The 19,885-nt window shown below is 41.5% G+C and overlaps 1 protein-coding gene across 1 annotated transcript in view; it reads right to left on the bottom strand.

The window, feature by feature from the left end:
- The window catches only part of CA4 (carbonic anhydrase 4), a 48,310-nt gene extending 28,670 nt beyond the window's left edge, over positions 1-19,640 (bottom strand). Inside the window, exon 1 of the mRNA XM_060757001.2 lies at positions 19,224-19,640. Within this exon, the coding sequence (XP_060612984.2) occupies positions 19,224-19,293 (70 nt within the window). The 5' untranslated portion in view covers positions 19,294-19,640. The remainder of the gene's footprint in view (positions 1-19,223) is intronic.
- Between the last annotated feature and the right edge of the window lie 245 nt (positions 19,641-19,885).

Genomic DNA, 19,885 nt, shown 5'->3' with positions numbered 1-19,885 from the left:
TGTGGAATTCGCATGAACCCACCCACTGCCTCTCCCTTAACCCTTTCCTATACTTTGCTATACTTTGCACACAGCATATAGAGGAATTCACCAGCAACTGGAGGTGTAGGTACTGGGATATATAGTTCACCTGCCATCTAAAAGCGCTCTCTGAAATCCACCAATGATGGATCTGGAACTAACCTGGCACACAGAACCCCCATGACCAACAAAACATACTGGAGGTCTTTGGGGGGATTTATGGGAGTTGTAGTTCACCTACATCCAGAGCGCACTATGAACCCAAACAATAATGGATCTGGACCAAACTTGGCATGCATACCCGATATGCCCAAATTTGAAAACTGGTGGGGTTTGAGGGGAATTGGTCTGAACATTGTAGAGTTGTAGGTACTGGTATTTATAGTCCACCTGCAATCAATGAGCACTCTGAACTCCACCAAAGATGGATTTAAACCAAACTTGGCACACAAAGCCCCCATGACCAGCAAAAAACAAAACAAAACAAAACAAAAAATACTGGAGGTCTTTAGGGGAAATTCACCTTAATTTGGGGGAGTTGTAGTTCACTTACATCCATGGAGCACTGTGAATCCAAGCACTGATGGATCTGGGCCAAACTTGTCACACAGATATGCTGAAATTTTATTACTGGAGGGGTTTGGGGGGGCTGACCTTCCTTTCTGGGAGTTGTAGTTCACCCACAACCAGAGAAACTGTGACTTTTTTTTGTTTTTTGTTTTAAAAAATCTGAATCCCCTTTGAATGGCATACTGTGTACTATTACAATTGGTGCTAAATGTGTCATCATCCTTAACGGCATTTATGACCGGAAAAATGGGCACAGTGGAAACGTGAATGGAATTAAAGCTCCTTTTCCACTTGGGACTTGGTTTGCAGCAATTGGAGTAAGCTGAGGACAAAGGAGGGAGGAGGGGAGAGAAACTGGGATGTTTTAAGCATGGCTTGGAAAGTGGGATGGCGGAGGGTTAATGGGGACGATTGAAAAAGGATTGGAAAAAGTGATAGAGAACAGGATTGTTTTCACCAAATGCTGAGGTCACACAACTCGGGAGGTTTGTCCTGCTTTTCCCATTCCTTTGCAAGGACAATGTGAGGAAATGGTATCGCCCCTCTGTCTTCCACAGGTGTATATGTTTCTGCTTGGGAATGTTAACAATGGAATATTGGACAGGAGAGCGGGGAAGAGGGCTTTCCAGATCCTCAAGAGCTTCTGGGCCAAACGCCAACAGCATCGGTCTTGGAGATACATTAAATACATCAAGGAGGGAAGGGACATGGCCATATCTTGGGAACTGACATTATCACTCTCCAGGAAACCAGGCAGTTCACCCCTACGCTCTTTCGGTTACTTTTTAATGGCATTGCACTTGTACGAGGGTTGAATGAAAAGTAATGCCTCCACCTTCGTTATTTGGGTTAGGATGGGAATATTTTAATAAATCAAATGCAGAAATAATCTTTAGAATGTGCTCTTTAACTACCACTATTCACTTTTCCACATAATCACCAGACAATTGGATACATTTCTGCCAACGATGAACAAGTTTTCTGAAGCCGTCATCGAAGAAGTCGACACTCTGTTTCCACAACCCGCATCTCACAGTTATCTTAACATCTTCATCAGAAGCATAATGATGTCCCCACAGATCTTCTTTCATTATTGGGAATGGATGGCAGTCAAACGGTGCTAAATCTGGACTGTATAAGATGCCAGAGATCCAGTCTCTGAAGTTTCAAGTCTATATGCTTTCATTTCAGTCATCACCATCCTGGGTACCCATCGTGCACAGATCTTCCGATATCCAAGCAAAGCAATAATGTGACCCACACGTTCTTGTGAAATGCCGATTATGCTTGACATTTTTCTCTGAGTGATACGACGATCATCCTGAATCAATCTGTCAACCTTCTCTGAAGTTTCATTTCTATGTGCTTTCATTTCAGGCATCAGCATCCTGGGTACCCATCATGCACAGATCTTCCGATACCCAAGCAAAGCAATAATGTGACACACATGTTCTTGTGAAATGCCGATTATGCTTGAAATTTCTCTCTGAGTGACACGACAATCGTCCTGAATCAATCTGTCAATCTTTTCCTTGTGAAACTCAGTGGTTGCTGTCACAGGACATCCAATTCTTTGTCACGCAAGTCAGATGTTCCCACTGCAACATTTTTAAACTTACTCGCCCAATGACGCACAGTACTCACATCAACACAATCACCATAAACAGCTTGATGAATCTCCTTCGGGGTGACACCTTCTGCTGTCAAGAATTCAATGACTGCATGTTGCTTAAATCGCATTGGCGACCGACTGCGCAGGGTTCCATACTTTGCACTTTAACACCACAACCATTCAGTGCTAAGGCTTCCCACCAAATGGAACTGTAGAGGAGAGTCTACTGAACAAGCCAGTACCTGCCGCATACCAGTACTACCATTTGTTGAGGAGTAACGAAGGTGGAGGCATTACTTTTCATTCAACCTTCTTATGTATGTGTGTGTGTGTATACATACACACACACACAATTGCGTAGGTCTGCATTGTAGAGCCAGAGATTCTTATCTAGTTCAAGATGTCGCTGCGTGTCATTGATGTTGATTCCTTGGTCCTTTCATCCCAAGGGTGTTCTGGGACTCTTTCTTCGTCCTCTGCGTCCCTTCCTTCCTTTGTCCAGATAACCCTGAATATTTAGCTGCGTATCATCCCAATTAATCTGAATTGCCGCTTGTCTGGGGTCCAAGTTTACAATCCTCTCCGTTTCCTTTCCTTTCTGGTTTCTGGATAACAATACCCTGCTACGCCGTGTGTTATTTAAATCAGGGAAGCAAACATGATCCAGGCGGTTGGGGAGGAAAACGCTTCCCGTCCAAAAATTTTTAAAATCTATTCTATCATCTATTCTAAAATAATTCTGACAGCTGCGTGTTTCGAGGCCAAAGGGTGTAAGACGACGGAGGGGTTGCTATTTCAGTGTTTTTAATATTGCTATGGAGAACGTATTGTTTGGGTTTTGTGTTTTTTCCGGGCTGACTGGCCATGTTCCAGAAGCATTCTCTCCTGACGTTTCTCCTGCATCTATGGCACGCATCCTCAGAGATTAAGAGGTCTGTAGGAAACTAGGAAAATGGGGTTTATATATCTGTGGAATGATGTCCAGGGTGGGAGAAAGAAGTCTTGTCTGTTGGAAGCAAGTGGAAATGTTGCCATTGGCCAGCTTGATTCCCATTCCAACAAAGGATGCCCCAAGGCAGAGAGCAGCCAGGCTTTGGAGCTGGTTTATATATCTGTGGAATGATGTCCAGAGTGGAGAAAAAAGTCTTGTCTGCTGGAGGCAAGTGTGAGTCTTGCAATGGGCCAGCTTGATTACCATCCCAACAAAGGATGCCCCCAGGCAGAGAGCAGCCAGGCATTGAAGCTGTTTTATATATCTGTGGAATGATGTCCAGGGTGGGAGGAAGAACTCTTGCCTGTTGGAGGTAGGTGTGAATGTTTCATTTGTCCTCTTTGATTAGCATTTAACGGCCTAGCAGTTTTCAAGGTGTGGTTTCTTTTCTTGTTTTCCGGGCTGACTGGCCATGTTCCAGAAGCATTCTCTCCTGATGTTTCGCCTGCATCTACGGCAGGCATCCTCAGTGGTTGAGGGGTCTGTTGGAAACTAGGAAAATGGGGTTTATATATCGGTGGAATGATGTCCAGGGTGAGAGAAAGAACTCCTGTCTGTTGGAGACAAGTGTGAGTGTTACAATTGGCCAGCTTGATTACCATCCCAACAAAGGATGCCCCCAGGCAGAAAGCAGTCAGGCATTGAAGCTGGTTTATATATCTGTGGAATGATGTCCAGAGTGGAGAAAGAACTCTTGTCTGTTGGAGGCAAGTGTGAGTGTTGCAATTGGCCAGCTTGATTACCATCCCAACAAAGGATGCCCCCAGGCAGAGAGCAGCCAGGCATTGAAGCTGGTTTATATATCTGTGGGATGATGTCCAAGGTGGGAGAAAGAACTCTTGTTGGTTGCAGGTAGTTGTGAATGTAGCAATAGGTCACCTTGACAACATTTAATGGCCTAGCAGTTGTCAGACATCTTACTGCCTGGAAGAATCCTTTGTTGTGAGGTGATTCGTTGGCCATGATTATTTGTCTGTGAGCTCCTGTCTGTCAGCTCCAACTTCCCATGTGGGGACATGAGAGAAGTCTCCCCCAGGATGGTAAAATCCGGGCAATATCCCCTGGGCAACGTTCTTGCAGACAGACAATTCTCTCACACCAGAAGCGACTTGCAGTTTCTCAAGTCATGGGGTGAGCTTCTGTCTGTCAGCTCCAGCTTCCCATGTGGGAACATGAGAGAAGTCTCCCCCAGGATGATAAAACATCTGAGCAATGTCCCCTGGGCAAAGTCCTTGCAGACAGCCAATCCTCTCACACCAGAAGCGACTTGCAGATTCTCAAGTTGTGGCGTGAGCTTCTGTCTGTTACCTCCAGCTTCCTATGCGTGGACATGAGAGAAGCTTCTCACAGGATGGTAAAACATCCAGGCAATGTCCCCTGGGCAACGTCCTTACAGATGGCCAATTCTCTCACACCAGAAGTGACTTGCAGTTCCTCAAGTCGCTCCTGACACGAGAAAAATACCGTGGTATCCTGGATCCTGGGGGGGGGGGGGGGGGGGGGTTGGCACTTTTTGGTACAGAAGGCCAAACTACATCTCCCAAGACTCTGTAGCACCGATACATCGCAATTAAAGTGGTGTCAAACTGCATTAATTACGTAGTGCAAACACAGTCCTAAGATACAGGGATGAAATCCATTAGTGGGACGTTCTTTGGCTATTTTAATTCTAGGCAAGGAACCAAATGCTGAGAAGAATTCCTTGGTTATCTTTCGTGTTCCTTTTTGTTCTGACAGTCTTCACTCACACTTCATTTCGGGGATGGATTTACAGTCCAGATTGAGCCCTTTGCATTCCAACACCAGCGGCTTATCAGCTTTTCTGTCCTGACTTTGGTTCGGATTTGGAAGTATGTGATACCGAGGCCCAAATGGCAGCAACTCTGCAAGATTTGGGGGCTGGCACCTTTCCCAACCTTACCTGGAGCTGCCAGGGGTTCGTGCCTGGCACAATATGAGTCATCCTGACCCCGATTTGGAAAGGTTGTTGCCTTTGCTGAGGCATCCCTTTGGGCCCCCCGGGAGCCTCGAAACGTACGGTTCACTTGAGGAGCGGCTTTAGCTCCAGGCAGAACATCTTTGTCCGCCCAACTCCAAAGGAAAACTTCCTTTCCAAACAAAAACAGGAGACGTGTTTTTGGAGACGTGTTCTGGAGGCCATTTCCAAATGGCTCCTTGTGAAGGACACACTGAGGCATTTCATGGCTATGGCAAGGACCAGATTGATACGATTTTACCAGCTGTACCCACTATGCATTGCATTAGCCAACCTTCCCTCCTGTCACATTGCCAGAGCTCTGCCTTATTTAGGTAGAGATGAACCAAACTCCCAGTTTTATCAAACAGTTTAATTAAAACTGGCTGTTTTAATAGACCAAAATATAAAACAAAGATAGCACTCAGCTACAGAATAAACAAAAACTGATAGCAAAAGCTACACCATAATCAAAGGGTCCAGTCCAGTGGTCAAACGTGGAGAGTTCAATAAACAAAGTCCAGGGATCAAGAGTCTATACCAGTAGTTCTCAACCTTCCGAATGCCATGACCCCTTAATATGGTTCCTCGTGTTGTGGTGACCCCCCAACCATAAAATTATTTTTGTTGCTATTTAATAACTGTAATTTTGCTACTGTTATGAATCATAATGTAAATATCTGATCTGTAGTGTGTAATTTCATTCAATGGAACAAATTTGGCACCAATATGCCCAAATACGAATACTGATTTTGTCATTTGGGAGTTGTAGTTGCTGGGATTTATAGTTCACCTACAATCAAAGAGCATTCTGAACTCCATCAATAATGGAATTGAACCAAACTTGGTCCACAGAACTCCCATGATCAACAAAAAATACTGGGAAAGTTTGGTGGGCACTGACCTTGAGTTTTGGAGTTGTAGTTCACCTACATCCAAAGAGCACTGTGGGCTCAAACAATGAAGGATCTGGACCAAACTTGGCACAAATACTCCATATGCCCAAATGGGAACACTGGTGGAGTTTAGGGAAAATAGACCTTAACGTTTGGGAGTTATCATTGCTGGGATTTATAGTTCACCTACAATCACAGAGCATTCTGAACCCCAGCAATGATAGAATTGGGCCAAAATGCCCACACAGAATCCCCATGACTGACAGAAAACACTGTATTTTCTGATGGTCTTTGGTGACCCCTCTGAAACCCCCTCGCGACCCCCCTAGGGGTCCCGACCCCCAGGTTGAGAAACACTGGTCTATACCATAGTCAAAAGCCAGTCCAAAGGTTCAAAATTACAGGGTTCCAAGATTACAGGAGACAGGTCAGGGTACCAAAAATCCAACAGACCTGGGGAGAAAACCAGCAGCATTCACCACCAAAATATGACAATACTTTTCTTCCAAAGATCAGTCCCAAGGTTAGCTCCTTAAATCCAGTAACACCCAGCTACAACCTATCCCCTGCATGCCTTAATTGCTTTTACCTGTAAACTGTTACTTACAAACTACTCAGCCCTTTAGAACAAAGACTTACATTAACCCTTCTATCACCAACTGCCAGGTCTACCACCACCAACCACCATCAACTATGAAACACATGACATCTCCCTCTTTCTCTCCTTCTTTCTCTCCTTCCTTCCCTTTTTTTCCTTTCCTTTTCTCCTTCCTCTCTTCTCTATCTCTTTCCTTCCTTTCCCTCCCTTTTTCTTTCTCTCCTTTCTTCCTTCTCTATCTATTCTTGGACTGTAACTCCCAGCAATCCTCCTGATTGATCTATCTACCTACTATCTATCTGTCTAATCTATATATCTTATCTATCTGGAGTTGCAGTCTAGGAATAGGAAATAGGAAATATGTACAGATTGGGATGTCATTTTCACGCATGCGCTGTATCGTCATTTAGCTTTTTGGGGGTTTTAAGTCCTTTCCGCTGTTTTTTGGGAGGGGTTTATGCATGATGGTCACTCGTTTGTCTGTTAGGGGTGTAGTGTCCAAATTTCGTGTCAATTCACCCAGTGGTTTTTGAGTTATGTTAATCCCACAAACAAACATTACATTTTTGTTTATATAGATAACTAGTTGTACCTGCCATGCTTTGTTGTGGCCAACCTTCCCTCCCTCTTTCTCTCCTTTTTCCTTTCCTTCTCTCCTTCCTTCTCTCCTTCTTCCCTTCCTTCCTCCCCTTTTTCTTTCCCATATGCTTTTCTCCTTCCCTTTTTTCTTTCCTTCTCTCCTTCCTTCTCTCCTTCTTCCCTTCCTTCCTCCCCTTTTTCTTTCCCATATGCTTTTCTCCTTCCCTTTTTTCTTTCCTTCTCTCCTTCCTTCTCTCCTTCTTCCCTTCCTTCCTCCCCTTTTTCTTTCCCATATGCTTTTCTCCTTCCCTTTTTTCTTTCCTTCTCTCCTTCCTTCTCTCCTTCTTCCCTTCCTTCCTCCCCTTTTTCTTTCCCATATGCTTTTCTCCTTCCCTTTTTTCTTTCCTTCTCTCCTTCCTTCTCTCCTTCTTCCCTTCCTTCCTCCCCTTTTTCTTTCCCATATGCTTTTCTCCTTCCCTTTTTTCTTTCCTTCTCTCCTTCCTTCTCTCCTTCTTCCCTTCCTTCCTCCCCTTTTTCTTTCCCATATGCTTTTCTCCTTCCCTTTTTTCTTTCCTTCTCTCCTTCTTCCCTTCCTTCCTCCCCTTTTTCTTTCCCATATGCTTTTCTCCTTCCTTCCCTTTTTTCTTTCCTTCTCTCCTTCCTTCTTTCCTTCCTTCTCTTCTTCATCCCTTCCTTCCTCCCCTTTTTCTTTCCCCGTATGCTTTCTCTCCTTTCTTCCTTCCCTACCTATTTTTGGACTGCAACTCCCAGCAGTCTTCCTGATCAATCTATTTACCTACCAATATATCTCTATGTAATCTATCAATCTGGAGGATTGCTGGAAGTTGCAGTCCAGGAATAGGAACTTGGAAATATGCAGAGATTGGGATGTCATTTTCACGCATGCGCTGTATCGTCATTTAGTTTTTTGGGGTTTTTAACTTCTTTCTGCTGTTTTTGGGACGGGTTTATGAGTGATGGTCACTCATTCGTCTGTTAGGGGTGTAGTGTCCAAATTTCGTGTCCATTCGCCCAGTAGTTTTTGAGTTATGTTAATCCCACAAACAAACATTACATTTTTATTTATATAGATAATAGCTGTACCCACCACGTGTTGCTGTGGCCAACCTTCCCTCCCTCTATCTCTCCTTTCTTTCTCTCCTTCCTTCCCTTCTTCTTCCCTTCCTTCCCCCTTTCTTCCTTCTCTACCTATTCTTGGACTGCAACTCCCATAAGTCTTCCTGATCAATCTACCTACCTACCTATCTCAATCTGATATATCTATCTGGAGGATTGCTGGGAGTTGCAGTCCATGAAAAGGAAATTGGAACTATGCAGGGATTGGGATGCTCTCAAAGAGATCCAAGGAGAAGCAAGGTTGCAGCTTGGAAGCAGTGCATTTGTATCATCCTCCTCTCCTAAAGGACATGGCCTAGGGAGTGCTGGGAGCTGTTGTTTATGCACATGCACTGTATTATCATTTAGCTTTTTGGGGTTTTTTGAGGTCCTTTCCGTTGTTTTTTGGGAGGGGTTTATGAGTGATGGTCACGCATTCCTCTGTTAGGGGTGTAGTGTCCAAATTTCGTGTCAGTTCGCCCTGTGGTTTTTGAGTTGTGTTAATCCCACAAACGAACAATACATTTTTATTTATATACAGTAGATTACTAGCTGCACCCGCCACGCATTGCTGTGGCCAACCTTCCCTCCCTCTTTCTCTTTTTTCTTTCTCTCCTTCCTTCACTCCCTCTTTCCTTCCTTCCCTCCCTCCCTTCTTTCTTTCTCTCTCTCTCTCTCTCTCTCTCTCTCTCGCTCTCTCTTCCCTTCCTTCTCTTCCTCTTCCCTTCCATTCCCCCCCCCCACTTTTTCTTTCCCTTCCACTTTCTCCCTTTTCTTCCTTCTCTACCTATTCTTGGACTGCAACACCCAGCAGTCCTCCTGATCAATCTACCTACCTACCTATCTATCGCTATCTAATCTATCTATCTGGAGGATTGCTGGGAGTTGCAGTCCAGGAATAGGAAATTGGAAATATGCAGAGATTGGGATGCTCTCAAAGAAACCCAAGGAGAAGAAATCTTGCATCTTGGAAGCAGTGTATTTGGATCTTCCTCCTCTCCTAAAGGGCCTGGTCTAGAGGATGCTGGGAGCTGTAGTCCAGAAGAGAGTGTGGATATGCTATTGTGTGTTTTGTTTGCCAGAGGGAGTCGTTTTGAGCGTGTGCTGTAGCGTCCTTTTGCTTTTTTGGCTTTTTAAGTCCCTTCTGCTGTGCTTTCCAGTGTATTTATGAGTGATGGTGTCTACAACTCCCAAACTCAAGGTCAATGCCCACCAAACCCTTCCAGTATTTTCTGTTGGTCATGGGAGTTCTGTGTGCCAAGTTTGGTTCAATTCCATCGTTGGTGGAGCCCAGAAGGCTCTTTGATGGTAGGTGAACTATAAATCCCAGCAACTACAACTCCCAAATGACAAAATCAATTTTTTTTGGAGTGAACGACATACTTTGGGTTGTTAGGTGTCTTGTGTCCAAATTTGGTGTCAATTCGTCCAGTGATTTTTGAGTTATGTTAATCCCACAAACGAACAATACATTTTTATTTATCTAGACTAGCCGTCCCCTGCCATGGGTTGCTGTGGCCCAGTCTGTGTATATGTGTTTTGTGTGTGTATATATGTGTATATGTGTGTGTATTTGTATGTATGTGTATATATGTGTGATTTATGTATATATGTGGTTTTGCGAATACATTGTAATGTAGGGTTTTTTTTTGCTTTTTAAGTCTCTTCTACTGTGTTTTTCAGTGTTTTTATGAGCGATGGTCACTTGTTGGCCTGAGAGGTGTATTGTGTCCAAATTTGGTGTCAACCCGTCCAATGGTTTTTGAGTTATGTTAATCCCACAAACAAACATTACATTGGGTTGTTGTAGGTTTTTCCGGGCTATATGGCCATGTTCTGGAGGCAATTGGAGGAGGTTGTTGTAGGAAAAACCTACAACAACCCAGTGATTCCGGCCATGAAAGCCTTCGACAATACATTAAACATTACATTTTTATTTATATTTTATTATTTTTTATTTATTTATATTGATACTAGCCATCCCTTGCCATGCGTTGCTGTGGCCCAGTCTGTGTGTATGTGTTTTGTGTGTTTTAATGTTACCTCCAGGCTACGTTTACAAGGTGTATATGAATTTTAAATGAATTTCCTATCTTCAAAATATGAGAATCCGAAATCCCAAGCACTTCTGGTCCCAAGAATATCAGATAAGGGATACTCAACCTGTGTGTATATATATAGATAGAGATATGTATGTAAGGAATGTGTTTATGAATGTATTTAAAAAAAATAATAATCTTATCTTGCTATATCAGCATTGTTTAGGAAGATGGAAAGGGGTTTGGGGAACGTTTTTCTTGGACCAGGAAAACCCGGTTGCTGAGTAAACACCAGCCTTGGCCTGAAAGCGATCCCCCTCCTCTGTCTCCCCAAAACACACAGGCTTGTAAAATAAACACCACCCTCAGTAGGAAATTGGGGTTAAAAAGCGACATCAAAACAATCCCAGATTTCCCGGCATCAGCGTTTTGCCGTCAATACGGCCCCGAATGTCCCGGTTGTGCTTGCTGAAGCCAGCCATGTAGTGGAGACCAGGGTTCGAATCCTGACTTTGCCGTGAAAGACAATATTCAATGAATGCAGGAAGAGAAAAAGTACGACGACAGGCCTGCAAAGTGACTCACTAGTTCTTCCCTCACCCCAGTCCTCTGCCAATTTGAATTTCCTCCCTGGGAAGTGTAGTTAATGTTTTCTACGGCTGACATGGGATTCAGACCCAAATCTCCCAGTGTCTTAATCCTATGCTCAAATCACACTGTTTTTCCCACACGCATTAAAAATATACGGATGAGTCAATAAGAGGAGCACCAACAAACGACCTTTGTTTCTTGCCACTTGACTCTTTCCTTTGACGCAAGGAAAGGAGCCACTCTACTCAAGAGCGTTCCTTGACTTCTTATTAACCGAAACAACAGGGAAAAGAAAGCCTATCGACCAGCTATTGTTTCACGCTGCCATGAGGACTCATCTCCAAAGAAAAAGCCAGGAAATGTGACTCAGTGGAAATCGAATTGCATCTCCTCCTTGGACTACCAGCCAAGAGGGACGGGGATCAAGAAAACAGATTGTCCTTCTTACTTGCCCTAACAGCTTGTCCACATCAACAGTACACTTACCAATTGAAACTGATCCAGTGTAAGCCCACTGACAGAGTTACTGGACACTTGTTGGTTTCTGTTCCAATGACAACACCTAAGTCAGCTTTTATGCAAGAGATTTTATCTGCAAAATGGTTATTGAAAGCATCACAGTGAGCTACTAAAAGTTTTAGCAATGGTTTCGGAGGTGAGGTCACCTGGGTTAAACCTCTCACCACTCTGAACAGCTCAGCTAAATGTGAATTTCAAACGCAATGCGTGCAGAGAAAAAAGATTTCTTCGCTGCACGTATTGCGACCTTATAGGAGCAAAGATGCCCTTTATACCATGTCTTGTTGCATAAAGGTTGAGTTTTCCGCCACCTGCGTTCTAGATTCGGAAGAAGATGGGGTGTAGAATTGTACAGGGCTCTCAAGGGGCCATCCAGTTCAACCCCATTCTGCCAGGCAGGAAGACACAACCAAAACACTCCTGAAAAGATGTCCGTCCAAACTCAATCCAAAGACACAGAGGTTGGCTGCTTCCAAGTCATACAGGTAGATAGATTAGATAGATTAGAATGATTGAATAGATAGATGATTAGATAGATGAGAAGGCGTGGTAAAAATGTCAATAATAATAATAATAATAATAATAATAATAATAACAACAACATAATTGGATGGGTGGACAGAGTGATGGATGGATACACAGAGAGAGAGATAGGTGGATAGATAATTAGGTGGATGGATGGATGGAGAGAGAGATGAACAGACAGATGAATACACAGGAAGAGAGATAGGTGGATAGTTAATTACATGGATAGATGGATGGATGGGCAGAGAGATCGACGGACAGATGGATACACAGGGAAAGAGATAGGCGAATAGATAATTAGGTGGACAGATGGTTGGTTGATTGAATGGATGCCTGGATAGATGGATGGTCAGACAGACAGATACATGAGGAGAGAAATAGGTGGATAGATAATTAGGTGGATAGATGGTTGGTTGAATGGATGGATGGATGAATGAATGGATGGATGGATGGACAAACAGTAAGAAAGACAGATACACAGGGAGAGAGAATAGTGGATATATAATTCGATGGCTAGATGATTGGTTGGATGGATGGACAGAGAGATGGACAGACAGATGGATACACAGAAAGAGAGATAGGTGGATAGTTAATTACATGGATAGATGGATGGATGGATGGACAGAGTGACGGACTGACAGACGGATACACAGGGGGAGAGATAGGTGCATAGATAGGTGGATAAATGCTTCGTTGGATTGATGGATGGACAGATGGTCAGACAGACAGATACATGAGGAGAAAGAATAGTGGATAGATAATTCGATGGATAGATGATTGGATGGATGGATGGATGGATGGATGGATGGATGGACAGAGAGATGGGTGGACAGATGGAAACACAGGGAGAGAGAATGGTAGATAGATAATAGGGTGGATAGATGGTTGGCTGAATGGATGGACGGACGGACAGTCAGACAGACAGACAGATACACAGGGAGAGAAAATAGTGGATAGATAATTCAATGGCTAGATGATTGGTTGGATGGATGGGAGGATGGATGGACAGAGAGGCAGACGGACAGATGGAAACACAGGAAGAGACAATGGTGGATAGATAATTAGATGGAATTGGATAAGGAGAGAGAATAGTGGATAGATAATTCGATGGATAGATGATTGATTGGATGGATGGATGGATGGATGGATGGACAGAGAGACAGATGGACAGACTGAAACACGGAGAGAAATAGGCGGATAGATAATTGTTGGTTGGTTGGTTGGATGAATGGATGGATGGATGAACAGACAGGTGGACAGGGAGAGAGACAGGTGGACAGAAAATTAGATGGATAGATAGTTTGATGGATGTGTGGATGGACAGAGAGACGGACAGACAGATACACAGCAAGGGAGACCTGTTGGGAATGTAGTTAGAGCAACATGTTTCAGCTGAAATGCTACTAGACTTTCAATGTGCCTCTCCCTTCCCCTTTAGTGCCCTCCCCAGTGTTTTTGACCCCTCCTATCAATCTCTCCCCTCTCCCCCCCACTTGGGTTCCATATCTGTTACAATAACCTGTGTTTTAAAATGTGATTTTAAACTGTCTTCTAATCTACTTTTTAAATAACTGCTTCACTGGGGAGTTGTCCTTTCCCCCCCCCCCCCCCCCAGGGTGCTTGTGCTCCATTTTGTGCTGGTCAGTAACCGTAATAAAGTTTTGTACTTATTGTACAGTGCCAAAGCTTGTTAAATATGGTTTTCTGTGGGTGAGCAGACAGCAGCTACTGGATGGCATGTGTTCTGTATCATAAATTAGAGCTGATGTGGTCTATCCAATGCAATTTTCTGAATCAGCACCCCAAATAACCAAACCGAATCTAAAGTTGATCAACAACTGATTCGTATCCCTTTTAATACTCATGTTGGAGATTGGTCTCTGGTCAATGTGGTCTCTGATCCAAAAAAAGGTTGGGAGCCACTGATCTGTATCATCCCACCATCCATTTGTCTGTCTATCACACCTAACTTTCGCTATCTATCTATCTATCTATCTATCATCTACCTGTCTGTATCTATCTTTTATTATATATCATCAATCTATCTTCTGTATCTACCATTTCAATCTGTCTGTCTGTCTGTCTGTGTATCTCTCTCTCTCTCTCTATTCACCAACCCATCTATCTTATCGATCTTATCCATCCATCCATCCATCTATCTTTGTCTATCTTTTATTATATATCATCAATCTGTCTTCTGTATCTAACTTCAATTTCAATCTGTCTATCTATCTATATAACATCTACTTATCTGTCTATCTGTTTATTTATCTTTTATTATCTATCACCTATCTTTTCTATCTTCCATTTCGATCTTTCTTTCTCTATCTTTATCTATCTTATCTATCTATCTTATCTATCTATCTATCTATCTATCTATTGGTCTATCCATCCATTCACCCACCCATCTGTCTTATCTATCTATTCATCCATCCATCTTTATCTATCTGTCTATCTATCTATCTATCTATCTATCTATCTCCATCCATCCATCCATCCATCCATCCATCCATCCATCTATTCATCCACCCATCCCCATCTGTCTATCATCTCTATCTGTCCATCCATCCATCCTTTCTTATCTATCTGTCTGTCTGTCTGTCTATCTATCTTATCTCTATCTATCTTATCTCTATCTATCTATCTATCTATCTATCTATCCATTCATCCATCCATCTTTATCGGTCTGTCTATCTATCTATCTATTCATCCATTCATCCATCCATCTTTATCGGTCTATCTATCTATCTATCTATCTTATCTCTATCTATTTCTCTATCTATCCATCCATCCATCTTTATCGGTCTGTCTGTTTATCTATCCTCTATCTATCTATCTTTCATCTATCTATCTATCTATCTATCTAATCTATCCATCCATCCATCTTGATCAGTCTGTCTATCTATCTATCTATCTATCTATCTATCTATCTAATTTCTATTTCTCTATCTATCTATCCACCCATCCCTCTATCCTATCTATCTGTCTGTCCGTCTGTCCGTCTATCTGCCTGCTATCTATCTTCCATTTCAATCTGTCTATCTCCCTGTCTAATCTATCTGTCAGCTATCTATCTATCTATCTTTCTTTCTTTCTTTCTTTCTTTCTATCTATTCATCCATTCACCCACCCACCCATCTATCTTATCTATCCATCCATCTTGATCTGTCTATCTTTCTATCTGTCTATCTCTCCATCCATCCATCCATTCACCAATACCTCTATCCTATCTATCTATCTATCTATCTATCTATCTATCTATCTATCTGCCTGCTATCTTCCATTTCAATCTATCTCCCTGTCTAATCTATCTGTCAGCTATCTCTCTCTCTCTCTCCATCAGCTAATTTATCTACCTATTTATCCCTCCATCTATATCTCATATAAAATTCACAGGCTATCCATCCATCTAATTATGTATCTGTCTGATCGTCTATCTGTTTAATCATTTATTCAACCATCTCTATATTGATCTAATAGTCTATCTACTCCCTTAGAACAGAATAGAGAAGCAAACAAGCCTTGCTTTAATCCTGCCAAGCCAAGGATTGCATGATCCTTGGCTTGGCAGGATTTCTCCACCTCTCCCTGCCCACTTTCCTCTACCTAACAACCTCTTTCTGGGTTTTGAATCACAAAAAGCAGTCTTTTCCCACCAGCAGTTCTTGGTCCTTTCTCAAAAACTGTTTTTTGAACTTTCCACTCTCAGCATGCAAAGCTGAAAAAAAAAACCTCTATAATTGATCTCTTATCTTCTATAAAGTTCAGGCAATAAAGAGAACCGGGTCCAAGGTTGAGATATGGGGAATGTAAACAAAGAGACCTCGCGGGCCATCCAGTCCAACCCCATTCTACCAAGAAGCAGGAAAAATGCATTCAAAGCACCCCTGACAGATGGCCATCCAGCCTCTGTTTCAAAGCCTCCATAGAAGGAGCCTCCACCACACTCTTGGGCAGAGAGTTCCACTGCTGAACATAGAATAATAGAATCTTAGATTTGGAAGAGACCTGGTGGGCCATCCAGTCCAACCCCATTCTGCCAAGAAGCAGGACAATCACCTTGAAAGCACTCCCGACAGACAGCCATCCAGCCTCTACTCCAAAGCCTCCAAAGAAGGAGCCTCCACCACACGGGGCAGAGAGTTCCACTGCTGAACAGCTCTCATAGTCATCTCATTTAAAGGAAAGGTACAAAAGGAGGAAGTAAAGATGTAATTTAAAGTGCTTTCAAAGTTTTTAAACATATACCTCTGAGGAAGCCTGCCATAGATGCAGGCGAAACGTCAGGAGAAATGCCTCTAGAACATGGCCATATAGCCTGAAAAAACCCACAAGAACTGAGTGATTCCGGCCATGAAAGCCTTCGACAATACATTTTTTAAACAATATTATTTTCAGTATTATTTTATGTGTACCCTGCTTATCTCTCTTAATAGAGACTCAAACATCACATTATTATTATTATTATTATTATTATTATTATCATTATCATTATCATTATCATTATTAGATACACAACAAGATGAGTCTACAACAAACAAGAGCACTATGCTGGCTTTTGTATTCGATCACACGTCGGACAATTCCCAAATGCCTTGGAGTGTATGAAGTATCTGATGGTGATGATGATGATTATTATTTTGTGTATATGTGTTTTGTGTGTGTATTTGTGTATATGTGTATATATGTGTGATTTGTGTGTATATGTGGTTTTGCATATGTGTTGTAATGTATTTTTTGTTTTTTGGCTTTTTAAGTCTCTTCTGCTGTGTTTTTCAGTGTTTTTATGAGTGATGGTCACTCGTTGGCCTGAGAGATGTATTGTGTCCAAATTTGGTGTCAATTCGTCCAGTGGTTTTTGAGTCATGTTAATCCCACAAACGAACTTTACATTTTTATTATATATATATATATATATATATATATAATTATTATTATTATTATTATTATTATTATTATTGTTTCTTCCCAACTTTCTCCCCTAAGTCCTTGTCTGTCTGTTGTTGTTGTTGTTTAATAGAGACCCAAACATCATAGAAGTCGTTGTTTTATTATTATTATTATTATTATTATTATTTCTCCCTATCTTTCTCCCTTAAGGCCCTGTCTGTTGTTGTTGTTGTTGTTTAATAGAGACGCAAACATCATATTATTATTATTATTATTATTATTATTTCTCTTCAACGTTTTCCCTATAAGACCCTGTTTGTTGTTGTTGTTTAATAGAGACCCAAACATCATGGTATTATTATTATTATTAGATACACAACAAGATGAGTACACAACAAACAAGATCACTCTGTGGGCTGTTGTATCAGATCAAACGCCAGACAATTCCCAAGTGTCTAGGACTGTGTGAAGTATCGGCAAATAATGCATGCAGATCCTAATGGGGTGGCTTATTATTATTATTATTATGACACAAAAGCACAGTATGTCACAGCAAACAAGATCTATATGCTGGATTTCATATCTCAAAATCAGAAGTCGAACACTCCCCAAGCGTCTAGGACTGTGTGATGTATTATGATTATGTATTCGGATTATAATATGATTATGTAAGTATAATACATATAATACATATGATTATGTATAATGATTCTGTATTATTATTATTATTATTACAAACACAACAAGATGAGTTCACAGCAAACAAGGTCACTCTGCTGGCTGTTGTATCAGATCACACGTCAGGCAATTCCCAAGTGTCTAGGACTGTGTGAAGTATTGGCAAATAATGCATGCAGATCCGAAGGGGGTGGCTTATTATTATTATTATTATTATTATTATTATTATTATGACAAAAAAACACAGTATGTCACAGCAAACGAGATCTATATGCTGGATTTCCTATCTCAAAATCAGAAGTCGAACACTTCGCAAGCGTCTAGGACTGTGTGATGTATTATGATTATGTATTAGGATTATAATATGATTATGTAAGTATAATACATATAATACATATGATTATGTATAATGATTCTGTATTATTATTATTATTATTATTATTATGACACAAAAACACAGTATGTCACAGCAAACGAGATCTATATGCTGGATTTCGTATCTCAAAATCACAAGTCAAACACTTCGCAAGTGTCTAGGACTGTGTGATGTATTATGATTATGTATTATAATTTGATTATGTAATTATAATACATATAATACATATTATTATTATTATTATTATTATTATTATTATTAGATACACAACAAGATGAGTCCACAACAAGATGAGTCCACAACAAACAAGATCACTCTGCTGGCTGTTGTATCAGATCAAACGCCAGACAATTCCCAAGTGTCTAGGACTGTGTGAAGTATCGGCAAATAATGCATGCAGATCCTAATGGGGTGGCTTATTATTATTATTATTATTATTATTATTATGACAAAAAACACAGTATGTCACAGCAAACGAGATCTATATGCTGGATTTCGTATCTCAAAATCAGAAGTCGAACACTTCGATGTATTATGTATTATGATGTATTATGATTATGTATTAGGATTATAATATGATTATGTAAGTATAATACATATAATACATATGATTCTGTATAATGATTCTGTATTATTATTATTATTATTATTATTATTATTATTATTATTATTAGAAACCCAACAAGATGAGTTCACAGCAAACAAGGTCACTCTGCTGGCTGTTGTATCGGATCACACGTCGGATACTTCCCAATTATTTTACTGACACAAAAGCACAGTATGTCACAGCAAATGAGATCTATATGCTGGATTTCGTATCAAAAAATCACAAGTCGAACACTTCCCAAGTGTCTAAGACTGTGTGATGTATTTTCGAATTATTATTATTATTATTATTATTATTATTATTATTATTATTATTATTATTATCCTCCAGACAGTTCCAACAAAAGCAGGCTATTAAGCAAACCCCAAATCATCACCTTTTGATTTTCATCTTTGGAAAAGAAAAAAGAAATTGCTATGGTCCCAAAGGAGCCAACCTTCTGAAATCCAACCTTGCCGAACACGAAAGAGGCATCGACACCTACAAAGCTATGAACCAATTCTCAGTGTGTATTATAAGAAAGGCAGGCATCGGGGATTGCTGTCAGCACCCGCTTTGGTTCGTGTGCCTCTTTCCAAAATTAGGCTTCGGAAGAGCCAAGCTGTGCTGGGCTCGGAGGGAGGCTGGAAAGGTCTCTTACCTTCTCCGGAGGCTGCTTTTGCCGCAGTGGAATACAGGCAGAAGAAAACCAAGCCGGGAAGCCAAGCCATGGTGCATGGATTCAGATAGCTGTCCTGCCCCAGAGTTTTTATATCATCCAGCCCTTTGCAGAGCGATGGGAACTCCTTTCTCTCTCACCCTCCCATTTTCCTAACCATTCCCCCAGCTATAAAATGCCATGTCCCCATTCAGAAGTTCTCCATTTCCTCCACTCCTCTTTCGCCGATGCTTGCCAAAGGTTCATTTCTTTTTCTGGCCCCAGAGATGACTAGTTAACTTATTAGCAGAATAAAACTTTCTTGCTCTCTTCGAAGGCTCTTGGCAAGCAGACAAAAGCGCTGTCCCATTCATTCCTTATCGCTTCTAAACGTGATACTCGCTGACCTCCTTCTATTTTTTTTTTCCTGACTCTGGCATTCGCGGTTTTCAAAGACTGAGAAGCCCAACATTGATGTCAGACTAGAAGCGAATGTGCCAAGGGATGGCAGCACCCATTGTTCTCAGCTGCCACATTTTGGAGAGCATTTAGGGCTCACCTCCTTTCTGATATACAGTGTTTCCTCGCTACTTTGTGGTTCGCTTTTCGCGGACCCGCTACTTTGCGGTTCACTTTTCGTGGACTTGCTACTTCACGGTTCGCTT

The sequence above is a fragment of the Anolis sagrei genome, chromosome 11, assembly GCF_037176765.1.
Source record: "Anolis sagrei isolate rAnoSag1 chromosome 11, rAnoSag1.mat, whole genome shotgun sequence".
NCBI lineage: Eukaryota > Metazoa > Chordata > Lepidosauria > Squamata > Dactyloidae > Anolis > Anolis sagrei.
The sequence above is the reverse complement of the archived record's forward strand: the minus strand, read 5'-3'. Positions and strand labels throughout refer to the sequence as shown.